General features: G+C 45.3%; 1 protein-coding gene across 3 annotated transcripts in view; it reads left to right on the forward strand.

The window, feature by feature from the left end:
• tacc2 (transforming, acidic coiled-coil containing protein 2) overlaps window positions 1-18,167 on the forward strand; it is a 53,524-nt gene that overhangs the window by 4,660 nt on the left and 30,697 nt on the right. For 2 of the 3 annotated variants that reach the window (XM_085800767.1, XM_085800768.1), the window contains exons 2-5: window positions 6,144-6,397; window positions 7,220-7,327; window positions 9,302-15,685; window positions 16,583-17,125. In XM_085800767.1, coding sequence (XP_085656893.1) covers window positions 6,144-6,397; window positions 7,220-7,327; window positions 9,302-15,685; window positions 16,583-17,125 — 7,289 coding nt within the window. The remainder of the gene's footprint in view (window positions 1-6,143; window positions 6,398-7,219; window positions 7,328-9,301; window positions 15,686-16,582; window positions 17,126-18,167) is intronic. The other variant, XM_085800769.1, reaches the window with a different exon arrangement.

Consider the following 18,167-nt stretch of genomic DNA (forward strand, 5'->3'; position numbering starts at 1 on the left):
GTCCCATGAGCTATAGACTACAGACAATGCAAACTAGAGCTCATTGGATGTATTTGCAGAGTGACCTTTAACATGTTGTTGCTTTTGCCTCAAATAGCGATGGTGATTTGTATTCATTAGTGCATACCACTGCAGGTATATGCACTTAATACATAAGAGGTTTTCACTTAAAAATAATGTTGCTGAACTCTGTCATTCCCCTTTACAGCCAGAAGAGGGCAGTCCAGAAAATGTTGTTCTATTTCCTCCACAGGAAAATCATAATGACTCCTTTCAGGTACAATATCTGTGTGTGTGTGTAAAAGAGAGTGTGTGGAAATTTAAGTAATCTTTAATGTGTTTTTTCATGAAGCTACACTCTAATACCACAATTCCCTCTTGCTGCTGATGTTTTGGAATGTCTCTTTAACATGTCTTGTACAACGTGTGCAAATCCTAACAGTCAAAAGAACAGATTTCAAACCTTAATCCTTATCTCTTTGGGAGACACAATAGGCTGTACAGGTGAGCCATTAGATGTGGTTTAATCTTTATTCCCTTTGGCGTCATAGTCAAATGTGACTTGACATTGGACACTATGTGCTTGAAGCTTGAGATTCATCTGTGGAGTGCACTTGTCTGACTCTATGATCTGGTTGTTTGCATAATGTAGCCATACTGCCTGTTGGCTTTAGAGGAGGGGCTACAGATGCTGATAGTTTATTATCCTATAAAATCAGCCACAGCTGAACCGTACTGTTTGTGTTTCTTACCTGAGAGCCAGTTGAGAACTGGTTGTTCAAACAGATCATGTCCGTGTGATGATAGTAGTAGAGCTGCCAGGTGCCTACTCTCTCTGTGCAGGTGTTGAGATGGAGAGATACAGACGTAATTAGACTAATTACTACAATTAGAATAATTGAAAAAAAAAAGATCTTAGTTAAGGAAGTGTTTGTTTTGTATGTGACAATATCGCCTTCTTTATAGTTAAACACTTTAATCTTAAATCATATGTGTCTATGGGCTACATTTGTTTTTCCGGTAACACTTTACAACAAGGGTCCTTTAATTAACATTAGTTAGTACATTATTAAGCATTAATATATAAACTAATGTGTTAATTAATGCTGAGTAATGCATACATAATGATAACTAATTACATTATTCAACTTTGAAATGTATTAACTAACTTTGAGTAGTAAACATTAATTAACTGCTTACTAATAGGCTACATTAATTAATGTGTAAGTAATACATAATAATGATTGTTAATATATCTGTAAACACTTAATTAATGCTTAATAATGTACTAACTAACGTTAATTAAGGGACCCTTATTGTAAAGTGCTACCGTTTTTCCTGCTAGCTAGTGCTAACATTTTAGCTGTTTGATGTAAGGTAAACTTGAGTGACAAATACTGGGTTAGTTTCAAATAATTTGTGTTGAATAAAAAAAACTTTATTAGATTTTTGTCTCTACACAAACCAAACCTGTAGTGTGAATTTTAATTCCTTGTGTCTGAGTCCAAACCAGACATTTGTTGTTTGTGTTGCACAAAGAAAGATAAACCTGCACCATTTAATAGCAGACACTTGTAAGTTTGACAATTTGAACGCACTGGCTTAAAAGAGCTCCAAGATACAGACAGGAATGTGAAAAATGCTACAACAATCCCGGGTCTCCCCTGCTGATGAACACAGTAATGATGTCACACGACACAGGTCAGAGTCAGATGAGAAAGGAGCTTTAATGTTGCAGGAGGATGTTGTGTACCTTTGTGTGTGTGGGTGTCTATGTGTGCATGTAACCAAACCGTTGTGAAGTGTAATCTGATCCTCTCCGAGGGGGGGTCACTGCAGGTCCGACCCTTGGCCTAATTCCCAGCATTCACCTGCAGAGGCACTGTCAGTCAATGCAACCGCACCACAAGGCACAGCAGCAAGAGGAGGAGGAGGAGGAGGAGGAGGAGGAGGGTTGGGAGGGAGGGGGGGGGGAGGCTGGAGCAGAGGTGGATGGGGAAGGGCTGAAGAAAGAAAAGAGGGAAGGGAGATAGAGGAGGAGGAGGGGATAGAGAGAGAGCTGAGTGGAAAGAGTTTACAGTGGAGGGGGAGGAGAATCGTCAGCACTTCCCTGTGGCCAGCCCAGTCAAGTCAGTCAGTCAGTCTCAGCAGCAAGTTCTGTGTATGTGCGTTGTAGTGTAGTGTTTCTAGACTCAACACACACACACACACACACACACACACAGGCACACTGCAAAAAACAGAGGAGGTTCATGGAAATCTAACAGGGGAGCGGCGGCAGCAGAGGACAGGACAGGACCGGGGAGGAGGAGGAGGAGGAGGAGGAGGAGGAGGAACTTAGCTGAGTCAGTACAGGAGAGGACGAGGAGCGTCAGCAGCATGTGTTGCAGCATGTTTGTGTCGCCTTCTGCCTCCTTCAAAACACAGAGGCTGTCGGCACACTGAGCGAGGTAGGAGGGAAGCAGAGGAAGCTGCAGTGCACTGTGTAGAGTCACCTTCAGCTCAGTGTGGAGCACACTGCTGGGTAAGTGCAGCACAGAGATGGTGGGGTGAAACTTAAAAGGCTGTGTAATCAAGGGAGAGCTGTGTATTATTTTACACAGGATAGACAAGAGCGGAGTGTGTGCAGTGTGCAGTGTTTGTGTGTACCTACTGTATGTGAGGGCCTGCTCCAGCTTAGAGCCGTCCTCTCCTCTGTCTGTTTACAACAGTCATGTGTAAAGCATTAGGGCTTTGTTAGCACATGGATACTGACACGTTCAATTAACATTAAGTATTGCTCACTGACAGTTTCCAGGCAACCTCAGTTTGCTTTCTGTTTTGTTTCCGTGGGTTAATTAATAACAGGCAGAGCTTTGTGTGTGGGGGTCAGAATAACCAAAACGAGGCCTTATTAGCCTCCACATGGTTTTACAATGACCCCAGTTAATGACCTTTTAAAGTGCCAAGAATATGCTGAATGAGTGGGAGCTGTGAACTTGGACCACGCATAGGCTATACTGCTCACTGTTGCTGCTGCTCATCGATCATCACTGTCCGTCTCAAGTTTTTCTGAGTGAAGGCTTGAGTCGGTTTGCTTTCTGTGTCATACATTCATTCTTTCCTCTCTGTGAATGCGAAGGTTCAGTCAGGAAACAGGAAACCTAGATCACGTCAGCGTACAGCCCTCATATGATACAACATACAGCATTCATCTCTGCAGGCATGGCAGACTATTTATTTTGATCTGATTATGTAACATTAATCATGAAGATAAACAGTAAGCAGATCACAGGCACTCAGAGTGACGCTCTTACTTGCAGAAGTTTTTTTTTCTTCTTGTTGGGTTCAGTTTCTTTCTCTCTTTGGGTCTTAAATGTTTTATGTTTTTCTCAGTAACCAAATGTGTCGGCAGGTTTTCTTTGAAAGGGAGAATAGCACCAAAATAGTACCTTCAAAAATAACTTCATGTGACTCCAGCTTTACAGATGTGCAGAAGGAGGCTGCACATCATTTATTGTAAAATCAGTCTGGAAGGCCGAGCACACTGTCAATTATACACAGTCGGTTATTGTTTTTGTGTGAGCAGAGTTCATGATTGTGAGAAATCAAGAGAGATCCTCCATCTGTGCTGAATGTGTCACACAGAGGAAGCTCTCTGATGTGGTGGCACAGGTGAGGCCAGTGACTCGGAACCTCCCTGTTGTACACACACAGCTGTGCCCGTACATCTGTGTAACTGGGACTGCACCCAGGAAGTGCATTAAAGAGGTGAAACTAGAACAAGAGGTGACTATTTTGAGTCATTTATAAAGGAAGAGAACATTGAGGTGTTTTTTCTTTTGCTTTTATTACACTGAATCAGTTTGATGAGGCGAAAGAATGCACTTAAAAACGTTGGGTTACTTAACGTGATCCCTGGTTTTTCGATAACAGAGTGAGGTGTTTTGTTTAGGCTATAACATGTAAATAGCAAAGTGTTCACACATTGTCTCAAAAAAAAAAGTTTTTTTAAAGGAACTGAGTTAATCTTAAAGGTAGGCTATAGGAATTACCCCCATCTAGCGGTGTGGTTGCATATCAGAACGTATTCTTGATGTTGCATTCACGTGAAATAGGGCAGACGTCAGACAGACAACAGACACTGCATGTAACAGGATAAACAAGCGTCTATGTCAGGATGAATTTGCCAAGTGTAAAAAATTAAATAAAAGACAGAAGAGGCATAGTACTGTTGAAATTTCACTTTTTTTATCAAGAAATTTTAGGTTGTTCATTTATGTTTTGTAAAAGGATAATTCCTTAACGGTAACATCTTAATAATGCACTAAAACAAGGGGGAAAATTCTACGTTCTTTTTATTTATACGTTTTTCATGCTATTATTTTACTAGTCTGGATGTGGCCCCTGAACTAAAATGAGTTTGACACCCCTGGTCTATGTAAACAAGAGGTCTGCCAGCACGAGGCAAGCGTACAGGTGTTGTCATGGTGATGTCGTACTGTTTACCTGACCCAGTAAAATGACATCTGGTTGGTTTGCCAACTGCCGTCTGCCTGACTGCACCTGAATGCAACATCAGTGCCTCCGTCCTTCCTCACACTACACAGTGGTGACAGTTTTAACAGGTGCTACCTGGAAAACTTTCTCCCCGAGCCGACAGCTCTGGTGAGTTTCCGTGGTTACCTACGGTCACGCTGCTACTGAACGTAAAAAAAATGGCGATGCAACATGGCAGCCTCGGTTCGGTGCGTCGTAAATTTGTGTAACGACTTGTAACAACTCATTTAAGGTACGAGAAAACTTTCATTTGTATGCGGGTGTGATTCGACTTAAGTGATAGCCTACGTATTTATGAAAGCAATATTTGATTTTTGCTATTAAAAAGCCAAATAAGTTAGGCTACACACTGGGGCTTTAATGTGCACTTGACATGATAGTCAGCCCTGCTGGTGTGCAGCCATGCTGTCTACTACAGGCTCATAAATAATGAATGAACAGATTCACTTCTGAATCTCAGTAGACTGTTGATGGACAGCACAGTGGTGTTATATCCCTCTGTGCTCTCACACCCTGATTCACTCAAAACAGCCTCTCTCTGTCCAAACGGATCACACACACAAACACACAGGTTCCAGATGTAATACAATGAATGTTAAAGGGCAGCGTCACATCTGGATGTTGGCATGCATTCTTGCACGTGCAGGTATTTTTCCCCTGCACATGAACACACCTCAGTTTTATGGTGAGTGGGGTTGAAATATTATGGCGAAACTTTCCTCTGTCAACTGATCTATAGAAAAGAAATTCCATCTCACAGCTGCTCCACAATTGAATGTTGTCTGTTTGTTGCAACATGATGCCACAGCCCAGTGCTGTGGCTGCACAGAGAAAAGACAGATGATTTCGAGATAAAGTTAATGTTTATTATGGGTGTTCTTTTCAGGCTGTTTAGGAAAGTGAGTGGCTGAGCTCAAGAGTCTTACTGGTGTACTTGATACAGGAAAGGAAAAACTGAAAATGTCATCTAAATGTCATGACAATTGTCAAACCACATGCGTGATTATGCCAGCCACAGTCTGGCAGGACTGGTTTGTCTGTAATGATTATTTGCACACGCTTGGTTAAAAATGTTTTGACACCCTGAGAAGAAATATGATAGCAGATTTCCTTATGAGGCGTTTTGAGGCTAAAAACACCAAACAGCTGATTTAATGAGCTGCTTTCTCTCTCTCTCTCTCTCTCTCTCTCTCTCTCTCTCTCTCTCTCTCTCTCTCTCTCTCTCTCTCTCTCTCACAACAGCAGTTATGTGCAAACAAAGCTGCAGAGGTGAGACTCATGCAGAGAGCCTGGCATGAATTCTGCATGTTGAACATAATCTTTTTAATTTCAGAAAGAGCCCAAGAAAAACAAGCAGAGAGACAAATTGAAGAGCTTGAATAGAAAGGGCACGCTCCAGTCTATATGAGTTATGCGTCATTATGCAAACAATAAGTGACTTAATAGTTAAACACATGGGTGGAGTTTTTTGGTCATGGTGTTTGGCTTTGAGCTTTAAATCAGTTGTTGTTGCTGTGTTTGCCCACAACTTGCTCACACTTGTTTAACTACTACACACTTCATACGCTCCAGCATCCGGCTCACTATGTTCCATCGTCCCACAGGCTGAAGCTCACAGTGAGAGTCTGACCCAGAGGGAGGACAGAGCGCTGCTGACGGAGACCTCCACCAGCCAGCAGACTCTGTCTCTGTCGCAGCCGGTGCTCCCAGACGTCCCGGTCATCACGGGAGTGGAGGAGAGCAGAGGTGCAACTGGAGACCAGGAGGAGGACAAGGAGGAGGAGCTTGAGTTTCCTCATGACCTGCTGCCCAGTCTAGACTTCAGCAGTGAGCTCAACATCTGGGAGTCCTCCCTGGGGTAAGTTTACTGGTCACACACACACATACATACATAGGCATTCAGAGTTGTACTGGTGGTGACACAGTCGTCACATTTTTCTCAAAAAGTTAAATTGAAACCATGACTCCATCACAGCAGAATGATGAGTTGCTGTTTGTCTTATGGTGACTGTTACAATTCTGGGGAAGTGCAAATCATCTAAACAACTACAGTTGTTTGCATTCCTTGTCAGAAAAAAAAACAGTTGAGAGAGGAAAACCAGGGTGTTGGTGTTAAATACACAATAAAGTTGATTTCATGGTAGCAATTTTAAAGGCACTACACTGGAGTTTTTGTCTTGGTTTTTATGGCAGTTTCAAAGTGGCTGAAAGTCTGTAGGAAAAAGTGCATTACATTATTTTTCTCGGCCAGCATAAAGATCAAAATGACAGTTAATATCCCAAGAGGTTTAACTCTCATTGTCTGACTGTATATTAAAAAGTATTCATGTTGTAGAGAAATATACACAGCATTTTGATAGTCACAGTACCTATCCACTAAGTGGTAATATCCCAACATGCATTGGGCACACCAGTCAATTGCAGGACTAACACATAGACACATAATGTGACATATGCTTTAACATCAACTGGTATCAACAGCCTAACTTTACATTGATCACTAATGTTTACATTATAAACTTTTCCATGGCAAAAAGTATTATATTGTCATAAATGATGTTTTATGTATTTATTTAGCTTGGTTCATGGCTGTCAGGGAAGTGATTTGCACTGTAATTACTCAGTCACTGTGAAAGAAAATCTGATATGGATTTATTGCATCATGTGTGAATGTGTGCAGCATTCACACAAGCTCAGGTGAGAGGAAATGTGAGCAGGCGAACCCCCTGCTGGTGGGCCTGCAGCATCACATGGACGTCGGTCGACCACCGGTGGTCCTAGAGACAAGGTACCATGTGGACCCAGCATGGTGGAGGGAGGGCAGGGGGCTTGTGGGGTGTCTGCCGTGGGAGTGTTGTCAGCAGTGGACTGCTCGATAAAGATTAAAACCAGTAAGCATGGAGTGGAGCAAAAATGTGTCAGGATGATGGAGTGTTTCTAACTCATACTCGAGTGTGATGGAGCAGGAGAGGTTCGGGTGCTGTTTGGCTAAGCAGACTTGGCTTGGTCATTTTGTTTTGCTTCATGCTTGAGTGAATTATCTGCAGACTCACGTTTTGCCCTCCCTGCTGCAAGTGCTGCCTGCTGTTCTGTTTTTAGCCGAGTGCAGGGGTTAATTTGTTCTGACATCCTGACTCACTGCAGGAGTAAACATATCAGACTTGTGAAAACGTTCACAGAATGGGTTAACGTTCTCAACCTGCAGAAACAAATAAAATCGACATAAGACACAACTCTTGCTTTTTAATCCTAACCACAAAGTAAAAGGACATACATGGTCTTGAAATGCAACAAAGTAAGAAGCACCTGCTCTATTCCTACTCAGAGAGACATGACAGGTAACAGTTGCATACCAAAACTGGCAAACAACAAACTAGTAAACTGTTCCACCCTTTAGCAGGGAGTGTCACATTAATTCAACAGGCTTGAGTGACAGGTTGGTGAGGCCGTAGGTGTGGGTGTTGTAGGTCAAAGCTGTGCTTATATGGAAATCACTTTATTGGAAAGATATGTGAAGTCTTTATTAACCAATCACCGGCAGTGTTGCTTATAAACATATGTTATTTCTTTTTATAAGCCTAGCATCTAGCCATGAATAAGGACTTTTGTCTGTACTGAGAAGCAGAGAAGGACATGTGTTTTTCAGATATCAGCTCATCACTTGAGTAGGAGTGTAGGTTATGTACCTAAGTAATGATGATAGATCTACACACTTAATGGGACTTAAAGGTTTAGATAACCTCACTCCGTTTTCCTGTGCTGCAAGCTAATGGCTTAGCAGTGACTCAGCTGGAAGGTGAACAGCTAGCCTGACTGTTAAAGGCATTTATTCCAAGCACACTCACATCATAATGCTAACTGTGCACTTTGGGAAGTGTTGTGCCACTGCCAGGCATTCTCACCACTTTGATGTCTGATTTATGAGGCAGCATTAGTATACAGCATGAGCATGTGTAAGGATTTAGAGGAAATTATTTTTACAACACACTTCATGTACTGTAGCACTCACAGTCAGAGTTTAATAAGCACTGTCCTTTACATAGAATTTGTATTTTAGAGATTCAACTGAAAGAGCTTTTGTTTTTATGATGGGATGGAACAGACAGTCCACAGGCTGACTTTCATAGCATCACACTAGGTCAATACATAGACATAGTTTAAGGCATAGCTCTAATGCATAATTAATAAGTCAATTTGAATCAAGCTACATTTTATCCTTTAGCTTTTGGCCGAAATTTGAATTAATTGAATTATTTATTGTCACTGTCATTTGATGACATTGGGTATAAAAAACAACATAAAAAAGACACCTATAATAGAAATAAGATAAAGATCAAATTATATATCAAAACACAAAATACAGTAATATGAGGTTAAGTGTATCATTTGAAATTCCGGCAGTCACATCAAGATAGTGAAATTATGTTGGAAGGTTTGTTGCTGAGAGTTTGCATTGAGTGTTTAAAAGTGCATTGCACTAGAAAGCTGCACAGATTTACAGTATGTTGTATGAAGTTTTGCTGTGTATGAACAGACCTGCATGTCCATTAACAACCATATGTTTTAGAAACAGCGGATTGCATTTCTTATAGGGGAATGCACTTCTCAGAATAGGCATGCTAAGCACAGTTGAAGTTTGAGTGCAGTGTGTGAGCATGAGCCACCGCTCTGCCAATAGCGGCGCTCTGTGGCATCGTGGAATGAGCAGCTGTCTGCCTGCCAGGCCTAACTCCTCAACTCTGTCACCCTACCCTCGTCTCAGGCCTCATGACAGTGACCCACTTCTCACAGATGCCCGGCCCTCACCTCAGCCCACTGCCACACCTTACACTGGTGGCCCACCCCTGACCCCCACCCCACTCGGGCTCATAGACCAGGAGCTCCAACAGGCCTTCCAAGAATGTGAAGAGCAAATGGCCTCACTGGGCATGCTGCCTCCCACAGAGCACCACAGCAACACGCATGAGGTGGTTCATGATGTAGTAGGGAAGAAAACCGGAGACGTGATGGTTAACAAGCCCAGTGAGTCATTGTCGTTGCCTCCAGTCGTAGTCCAGCCAGGACATAGCAACGGGGGCCCTGGAAACAAGAGTACACACGGAAACAGTGAGGCAGCAAGCAGTCAGAAGAAGGATACAGTTTTGTTTAGTTTCAGGGATTACATACTGGGCTATGGGAACAGCGCTGGAGCAACCGAAGCAGACGGCGAAATAAAAGCAACAAAGAATCTGGATAAATGTCCAGAGATGACGGCAGAAAAAGAGACGGGGAGAGATCAGCAGACGGAAGCACCCACGCATACACAATTAGAAACCACGACAAGGACAGATCCACTTACAGAAACCCCACAAGATGCAGTGTTCACCGAGCAGAGACACAATCTGAGAGAGGAACAGGTTGATTTCAGTGCAGCCTGTGAGGAGAATCGCAGTTTAGATTGTAATACAGTCATTAGGGACAAAGGCGGAGAGGCATTAACAGAGACTGCAGACATTAAAAAAGAAAATCACAATGATGAGTGCAGTATTAGTGTTGGTGAAGCAGAAAACGAAAAGAAAGATGATTCAGTTAATGAAGAATCAGGCTGTGATACTCTTCAGATAAAGGATAAAGATGCATTATCAGAGCCGCAGGCTGGAGCACAGACAGAAACAAGCAAACACCAGGATCAGCAGGGACAGTCAGAATCAAAAACAGACAAAGAGACCGATTCAGTAAGTGACCAACAGGCTGGGCAGGACAAAGGGGCAAAGAGGAAAGAAAAAAGGAAACAAAAGAAAAAGAAAAAGATGGAGAAGAAAGCAGAGGCTGATCAGAAAGCAAAGACGGCAGCACAATGTGATAGTGATTTACAGGCTGAGTCACTGGGAGATGCTAGCATTCACGCAGACTCAGAGGCAAACGTCCAATCAGCGTCAAAGGCAGACGCTCAGGCTTTGATTTGTGGGGAACAGCCTGATAATGGGTTCGATTACAACCGACAGCTGAGTCCCACGGGAAAGCCCAGCTCCAGCCCCCCACCACTATCATCCTCTCATAGTGGGGAGGATCATCTTACCTCCTCTGCCTGTTCACCTGCGCCCGGCCAGGCTCCCACACAGGGGCCTCATCAGTCAGACCACCGCGACCATACGGATGCCCCATGTGGCATGAAAGAGCGGAAGCAACATGCAACCGGAGAAGTCATCAATAACCAAAATACACCCATGACAAATGTCCAAACTACAGCTCTCGATCCGTTCGCCTCTGCTGATCAGAGATCAGATGCACAAACACAGGAGGCTATAGTTACCACAGAAGCAGCTATTCAGACACAGGAGAATCAGAGCCCACTCACCGACAGCCAAACTTGTGTGGGAGAGAGTTGCGTGGAGAGTGCCCCTGAAGAGGCTTTAGTGGTAGTTGCTGCGTTGCCACTGACAACACCCACGATGCCAGAAGTGATGGAAAGCAATGGAGAGGGAGAAAGCGTGAGGTGTGATTCACTAAGGAGAGTAGCTACTGTAGAAACCGGAGAGAGTGAGGAAGCAGCAGGAGAGAAGGGTTTAGGAGGAATAGAAGACGAGCGTCTCAGCTCTGCGGACGGAGAGAGAGAAGGAATACTGGACAGCCCTCCTCGGCTCTCATTAATCTGTTCACAGGGAAAACGCTCTTTTGCATTCTCGGCCAAAGAGGGACAGGCTACGTCTGAGAAAAGCTGCAGCAGCAAAATGCCACACAACTCGGTTGAGGATGAAATGAAGGGACAGAGAGACACGAGCGTTCACAGTGTAAACGCAGAGAGCCCACCAGCTGAGGAGGGAGACAGAGAAAAGGAGACGCTCCGTTTAGAGGCTTATATCAATACTCCTTCCCTTGGGCTACTCATTGCTCCTGATTGTCAGGCTCACAGTGCTGTGGGATTGGAGGCAGCCGGAGAGGGAGGAGGGGGAGGAGGAGGAGGAGGAGGAGGAGGAGGAGGAGGAGGAGAGGAGGTGGGAGAGAAAGGAAGGCTGGCGAAAGAACACAGTTCATTCAGCCAGCCAGAAGGCTCTGTTCGCGGGGTGTCATCAGCTGAGACTGAGACGTGTCCGCCCACCGATGTTGCCGAGTCACAGCTGAAGTCACAGAGCTGGAGGGAGCCGATTGCTACCATCACTGAGAGCATCTGCACTGAACAGGACCGTCTCTCTCACCCCTGCCAGGAGCAGCATGGCGCAGCAATTTCACCTCTCCCCACCCACCCAGAGCCGAGCTCCGGCAATACAAATGCAGGAGGGGTAAGGGCTGATCTCACACAGAATTTGATTTCAGAGGAGGCACTGTCTTCGGGACATGCTTGTGAGGAGTCGTCCCTCACAGAGACAGAGAGAAACTACAGCCAAGACTTGGACTCTTTGATCCAACCTCAGCCTTTGACTACTTCACAACAAATCGCAGTCGAGCGGCAAGAGAGCAACAATCAACAGGTCCGGCCTGAAAGTAGCACAACAGAAGCCAGGACAGCCGAAAGTGCAGCTGAGATCCAAGTCCAAGCTCAGGGCCAGAGCAATAGTGGTACTATGCCTGGAGTGGGTGTGTGTGCGAGCCGTGGAGGCACTAACAGAGTTCACTTTGCAGACACAGTGAAACAAGAGGGCAGTTCCACTGTGGCTGTTAGGAACAAACCCGTGTCGCCGATGGACTGTGCCTCCTTGCCTCCGTTGACTGTGCATGAGAATCTGCATTATCCTGTTGTTGAGGCCAGCTTCATCTTCCCAGACTTCCTCAGTGGGAAGAAGCCAGAAATCCCCGTAAATGCAGCTCCTAGCAAGGATGAAGCAGCAAAACAGAGCCCAGCCGACTTTCCAAAGCCACTGAAAGATGGCCAGTTGGATAAAGGAGGATCGGAGACCAAGAGCATCGCTGTAGATCAGTCAGGTAACAACATCTTAGTGACAAACACAGTGGATTTACAACTGGCTTCAAAGGCCGGCACGAAACAGCTTCCAAGTCCTGCAGAGAAGAATGGGACCAGTAACAAAGAATGTTTCGACCTTTCACAAACAGCAGGAAGTGCCGTCGCCAGCGCTGATCATGCAACAGTTGAGCAGGTGTCAGCAAAGGCCTTAAAGCAAGAAGTGGAAAAAACTGAAAAGAGTCCCATAAAGCTAGATTTGTCAAAGGAGAAGGAGCTAAATAAGTTCCATGCTGAGTCTACAGACTCAGTCAAGTCAGACCAGCCCCAGGAGTCTCCTTTAATAAGTGCTGTTCCTGAAGAAAAAGAAGGTAACCAACAACCTCTCCATTCACGTCCTGAGCTTCCAGCCGATGATGTCACCTGCAAGCCTTTAAATGATGTCACAGCGCTGTCTGCTGGCACTGACCTCAGTTTGACACCTGAAGCCGTCAACTTGACCTTTGCAGCGTCTCTTCAGACGGATACTAGTGACCCCTCTTATCAGCTTCCCACCCAATCAGATCAAACGCCTCCTTGTGGATTAGTGATTTCAGATCCGATGAAAGCTAGTGAAGGGGCTAAGCCCACAGTTCACTCTGCTGATCAGACAGAGGATGAATCAGTGACTTCAGAAGTGAAACCCTCTGACCAGTCAATGCCTGTTATCGAGCAATGTGCCAGTAATCCTGCTTTTGTGCTGCAGCCTCCAGGCCCAATGTTGACTCACTTGGAGTTCATTACCGACTCTGATATCCGTCCTCCTGAGCAGACAGATGAGCGTCGTGCTGATGGTGACAGCACCAAAGTCTCTGGAGAGCTTGACGGCAACAAGAGCGGGGAAACGACACAAATGTCTTCAGCGCAGGATCTGAAGCAGACTAATGCCAGCGTCACAGCAGATGAGGCTGATCCTAAACCGGAGGATAGAAGTTATGCTGAGATGTCTGTCATTGAGCTTGAGAAATCTGCGATTAAGAATGAAAATATTCTATTTTCACAAGAGGAAAATGTGTGTGCACCGGTTAAGCTTCCTGCTACGTTGGCCGTAACCGATAATGTAATTTCCCTATCTCAAACTGAGCCAGATTCTATTGCCATTAAAGCTGTTATTTGTGAGACTTCCATTAGGGATGGCCTCATAAATGAGAGCTGCCCACTCAGCTCTGACCTGCCGAGCAATGACGATGAAACCAATAAAGACAATATGACAGAGAAACAGAAAATGGGAGATGGGCAGGATGGACAGACCTGGATGCAGTTTGAAGAGGACAAGAAACAAAGTGGAGAGGCAACAATGGACAATGAAGAGAAAACAGAAATCAGCAGTAAGCTGCAGGCAGGAAAGAAAAGCACAGCACCACAACTGAGTGATGAGCCTGATAAAGAAGTCGCAGGGGAATTGAGAGACCCATTGCAGCCACCACATGAACATAAAGTAGAAAAGAGTGAATCACCAGTAAGGGATAAAACAGAGGAAGGAGAGGGGAAGAGAGAGATTGCATCTAAAAGTGAGACAGAGACTTCCTCCTTATCTTCTCCCACCAGACCTGCAGGGCCATCTGAGGACACAGTGCCGACCGAGGTAGAGTCTGGCAGCGAACCACTGACTGTTTATGATCCGAGTTTGAGCCAAACTCCAACAGCAACACTGGAACGCAGCTCCGACAGCAACACGGCACAAGATTTGAGTGCAGCCCTCAGCCAATCGCAGTCCACATCGGATCCAAATTGTTTTGCTCAGCAACAGGAGCAACAGCAGCAGCAGGAGTGTCTGGGATCCAGACATCCCACAGAGGAGCTGTCAGGTGGTTGTCTGAAGGGGGTAGATGAGACCCAGACACTGGTTCCTGGGGTAAAAGGGGTAGCAGAGGGATGGGATGGCTCCATTGGGAGTTTGCAACAGTCAGAGAGCAGGGATGAGTTGACGTGCGATGACAGCGGAGGCAGTGACGGAGTGAAAGGTCTGGAGAGAGAAGACAGAGAGGGAGCGGGAGCTGTAAAAGGGGCTGACGAGGTTTATGTGCCGTCTCATGTCGGCAGTGATTTAAATGAGAGCGGAAAGGCTGCTGAGCAAAACGCCTCAGTTGACATGGTGATAACAACAGCTAGCTCTCATGTAGGTGAGACAGGACAGGCGATGGATGAGATTAAAAGCCTCGGGTTAGGGTTTGTTAGTTCAGATGCAGAATTAATGCCAGGCACCGAGTTCACGACTGATATGGGCGGTAAAGGTCAGCAAAAAAGCAATCTGTCGGCCGCGTGTCAAGACCAACACGGACAGCCTGAGACGTCCACGAACACTGCTGCATCTGTTGAGCCGGCATCACAGGAGCATGAGACTTCACCCTCTCAAATCTCTATTTCATCAAAGGCCAACAGAGATAGTCAAGACATTCATGCAGAAGCTCTTCCAAGTGCAAACCGGTCTGAAGAAATCCATCAAGAAAATGTCAGCGTCCTGCCAGATCCTGTTGGGCAAGCTGAAACTGTGGAAAAGGATGTTAGCGTCGCTTTGGCTGTAAAAGACAACAGTAGTGAAACTGAGGAGTGTGAAATTCTGGATACAGTGAGCGAGCCTCTTGAGCTACAAAGCCCCAATAAAACCTCAGCCACACAAAGTAGCCCAGCAGTTCAAACAGCCATAAAAGGCTCTGATGTCGAAGGGATCACAAGGGAAGATAAAGCGGCTTTAGATGAGGAGAAAGCTAGCGGCCAGGGGACAGCACAAACTGAGATAAACACAGTTAACAGTGGAGCAACAGAGAAGCAGGGGGTTGAAAATCAAATCCTCAGTTGTAAAGACAGTGAAAGTGTTGTGTCACATAGCAGCAGTGAGCAAACCAAGACAACAGAAAATGACAGTGATGTAACGGACAGTATAACTCCCGATGTTGTCACAGTCCCAGCAGCTGTTTTGTCCAAGTGCCCAGAAGATTTAGCATCGCTAGGGAAGCCGAATGATCAGGCGTCTTTGTCAGAGCCCGTAGATGTCATTGTGGTGAAGCCCATTGTTGCTGCTTCTCAGCGTGAAGGGAAGCCACTTGATGAGGCCCCAGCCTGCGTGTCTCCTGCTGAAGGGCCCTCTGTCAACGCGGCGGCCGCCGATGTGCCCGATAGCCCTGCTCCTAAACCCACGGCCCCAGAGCCAGATACAAACTGGATTAAAGCTCTAAAAGAAGCTGCGTCCCAATCACAGGGTGAACCAGTGCACACAGCAGAGACCTTAAGGTAAACACAAAAGCATGTGTTTGAACTTATCAATTTAAGCAATACTGTACACCTTAAGAACTGTTGATTAGCAGAGCACACACGAGACACAAGACATCACTTTGATAAAGCTGTGTCAGTGGTAAATAAATGCCTTGTACATGTGTGACTTAAAGGTCAGTGGGGCCATCACACCCCCACCATACCCCTCCCCCTTCTGTTTTTCACAAACTAGCATGTTAGCGTGCTGTCACATATCATCTGCTCAATGTACGTCACATAGAGAGAGAGGTGCTTGTGTAGTCTGTTTGGGGTTTGTGTCAGCAGACACAGCAGTCAGTAGCCTACTCTGACTAAGGAATAATGAATATCATCACTTTCATTAATATTCTAACGTGCTGTAAAACTGCCATGTTTGGCCTATTTAGTAGTCGTTTAGCATTCATGGATTTCTTCTTTTTTTTTCTTTGTCGAGGTAGCATTCCAGTAACACCATGTTCAGAAACTTGTTTGGGGTGATATTACAGAGAGCTGTGTGACAATGAATATGAATGAGGTAAACACAGAGCTGCACTTTGTATTGACTGGAGCTGGGTCACATGGCTGTTCCCGTTGAGGTCTAATGGAAGTAATGCAGCTCTTTATATTCAAAGGATGACATCAGCTGTGACATCGTCCCTGCTCTCCAGGGCAAGAATGGGCCTTTTCTCACTCAAAACAGACGGCTCAACACAATGCCACAACAACACCAACACATACATGCTGTACAAACACAGACACACACACACACACAAACCTTCTTGACACCATAGCCACACCAACAGACACATTTGTCACTTGTCAGTCATTCATTGTGCCTATACTGTTAACTTAACAACAAACTCCCCCAACCCCCCTCCCCTTGTATTGTTTTTCCAGACCCCTCCCTTCTCTGGAGTCTCCTCAACTTGAGTTCCATACTCCGACAGAGGAGATAGCTTCTCCTCTGAGACAGGAGGAGATCCCACCACCGGAGCAGGCAGCAGAGAAGACAACGGAGATCCCACCACCGCCGAAAAAGCCAGTGGATCTTCCTGAGCCTTTAAAGAAGTTAGCAGACCTCCTCCCAGAACCGACACAGAGCACAAGAGAAGAGCTCTCAGAACCAACCAAAGAAGAAGAGGAGCCTCCAAGAGAACTCCCAGAACCCGAGAGGGAGTCAGTAACTTCTCCAGAAATAGTAGAGGGGCCAGCTGAGCTCCCAGAAGCACCAAAAAGCACAGAAGATCTCCCCAAACCAACAGAAAATGAAGAACCAGAGCCAACAAAGGTGACAACTGAACCGCTAGAATCAGAGAAGAGGCTGATCAGTGAGGAACTGGTGGAAAAACCTGCAGAGATCCCACCTGAAGAGCTGCTGAAAGAGCCAGCTGAGGGAACAGAGACAGTCCAGGATCCTGCTGAGGAGCTAGAAGACAGCGGGTGAGTGTTTTATTTTGTTGTCAATTATGTCAGTTTTGATCATAAAGGTGCGAAATAAGGACAACGGCAAACAAGACAATTCCACTCAGAGTACTAATGGATCATTTGTTATTGTCTTATGGTGAGGGTCATGAATTGATAACTACAGTTTCCAGTGAAAGACAATTTTACCCTTGTGGATGAAGTTTCTGATTTCTCTTTTAGGCTTCTGCCAGGGGTCTGCTCCCCACAGTCAAATGTGGATTAAAAAACATGTCCTTTTAATCTTAAATCCACTAAAATATAAGGATTATAGCCTTTTACCATTAAGAACAACAGGTTTACTGGCAGCATGGTAATTCCGTGGCCAATTGGTTTTCCAACAGGAAACCAGACATCAGAATGATTTGTACTATATGACCTCCTAGACCTGATAGTTTCCTAAAACCTATCATAACATTTCCATTACAGTGATCCATCAGAGACATTTTATTGCAGCTCACGTATTTATAAAAGGGGGAATCTCAGGGCTTGGAGTGTGGGGGGGTGCGGGGGGGCATGTGCTTTTCAGCTCAGCCGCTCACACATTGCCCTGCCTGACACACATTTAAAATGGATTTCCATGCACTTAGAGAGTCCCCTTGGTGGCTTTGTTTGCCTTTTAGACACCTCGAGGGCGTCTGGTAGGTTGTCGCTGTCTGCGGTGCTTTAACAGTCTCTCATTGGACGAGTGAGAAGGAGTCTCACAGATTTGCACTGGTTGATGTAATGGCAGTGAACCCTTTTTATATTGTTAAAACTTCTGACTAAGTTAAATACACATTGTAAAGCCGTGCGCTGTGCAGTCTGACCTCTGTGTGGGCTTCCAGTGTTTATTTAAGCATTGTAACCGCTCTGGCCGGACTCACTTTCCATGTATGTCTTTCTTTTAGCTTAGTGTTCGCTCTGTGTCCAAGGATGTGTTGTGAAAGTACGGCGAGTCGCTCCTGACTCCCTCTCCTGCCGTTTGCTGCGTGCCCAGGAGCCATCCCACATGCCAGAGTAGCACTTGCTGCCTGTCAGT

This window comes from Trachurus japonicus, chromosome 15 (assembly GCF_045865225.1).
Source record: "Trachurus japonicus isolate A0001 chromosome 15, Traja_1.0".
Lineage (NCBI taxonomy): Eukaryota > Metazoa > Chordata > Actinopteri > Carangiformes > Carangidae > Trachurus > Trachurus japonicus.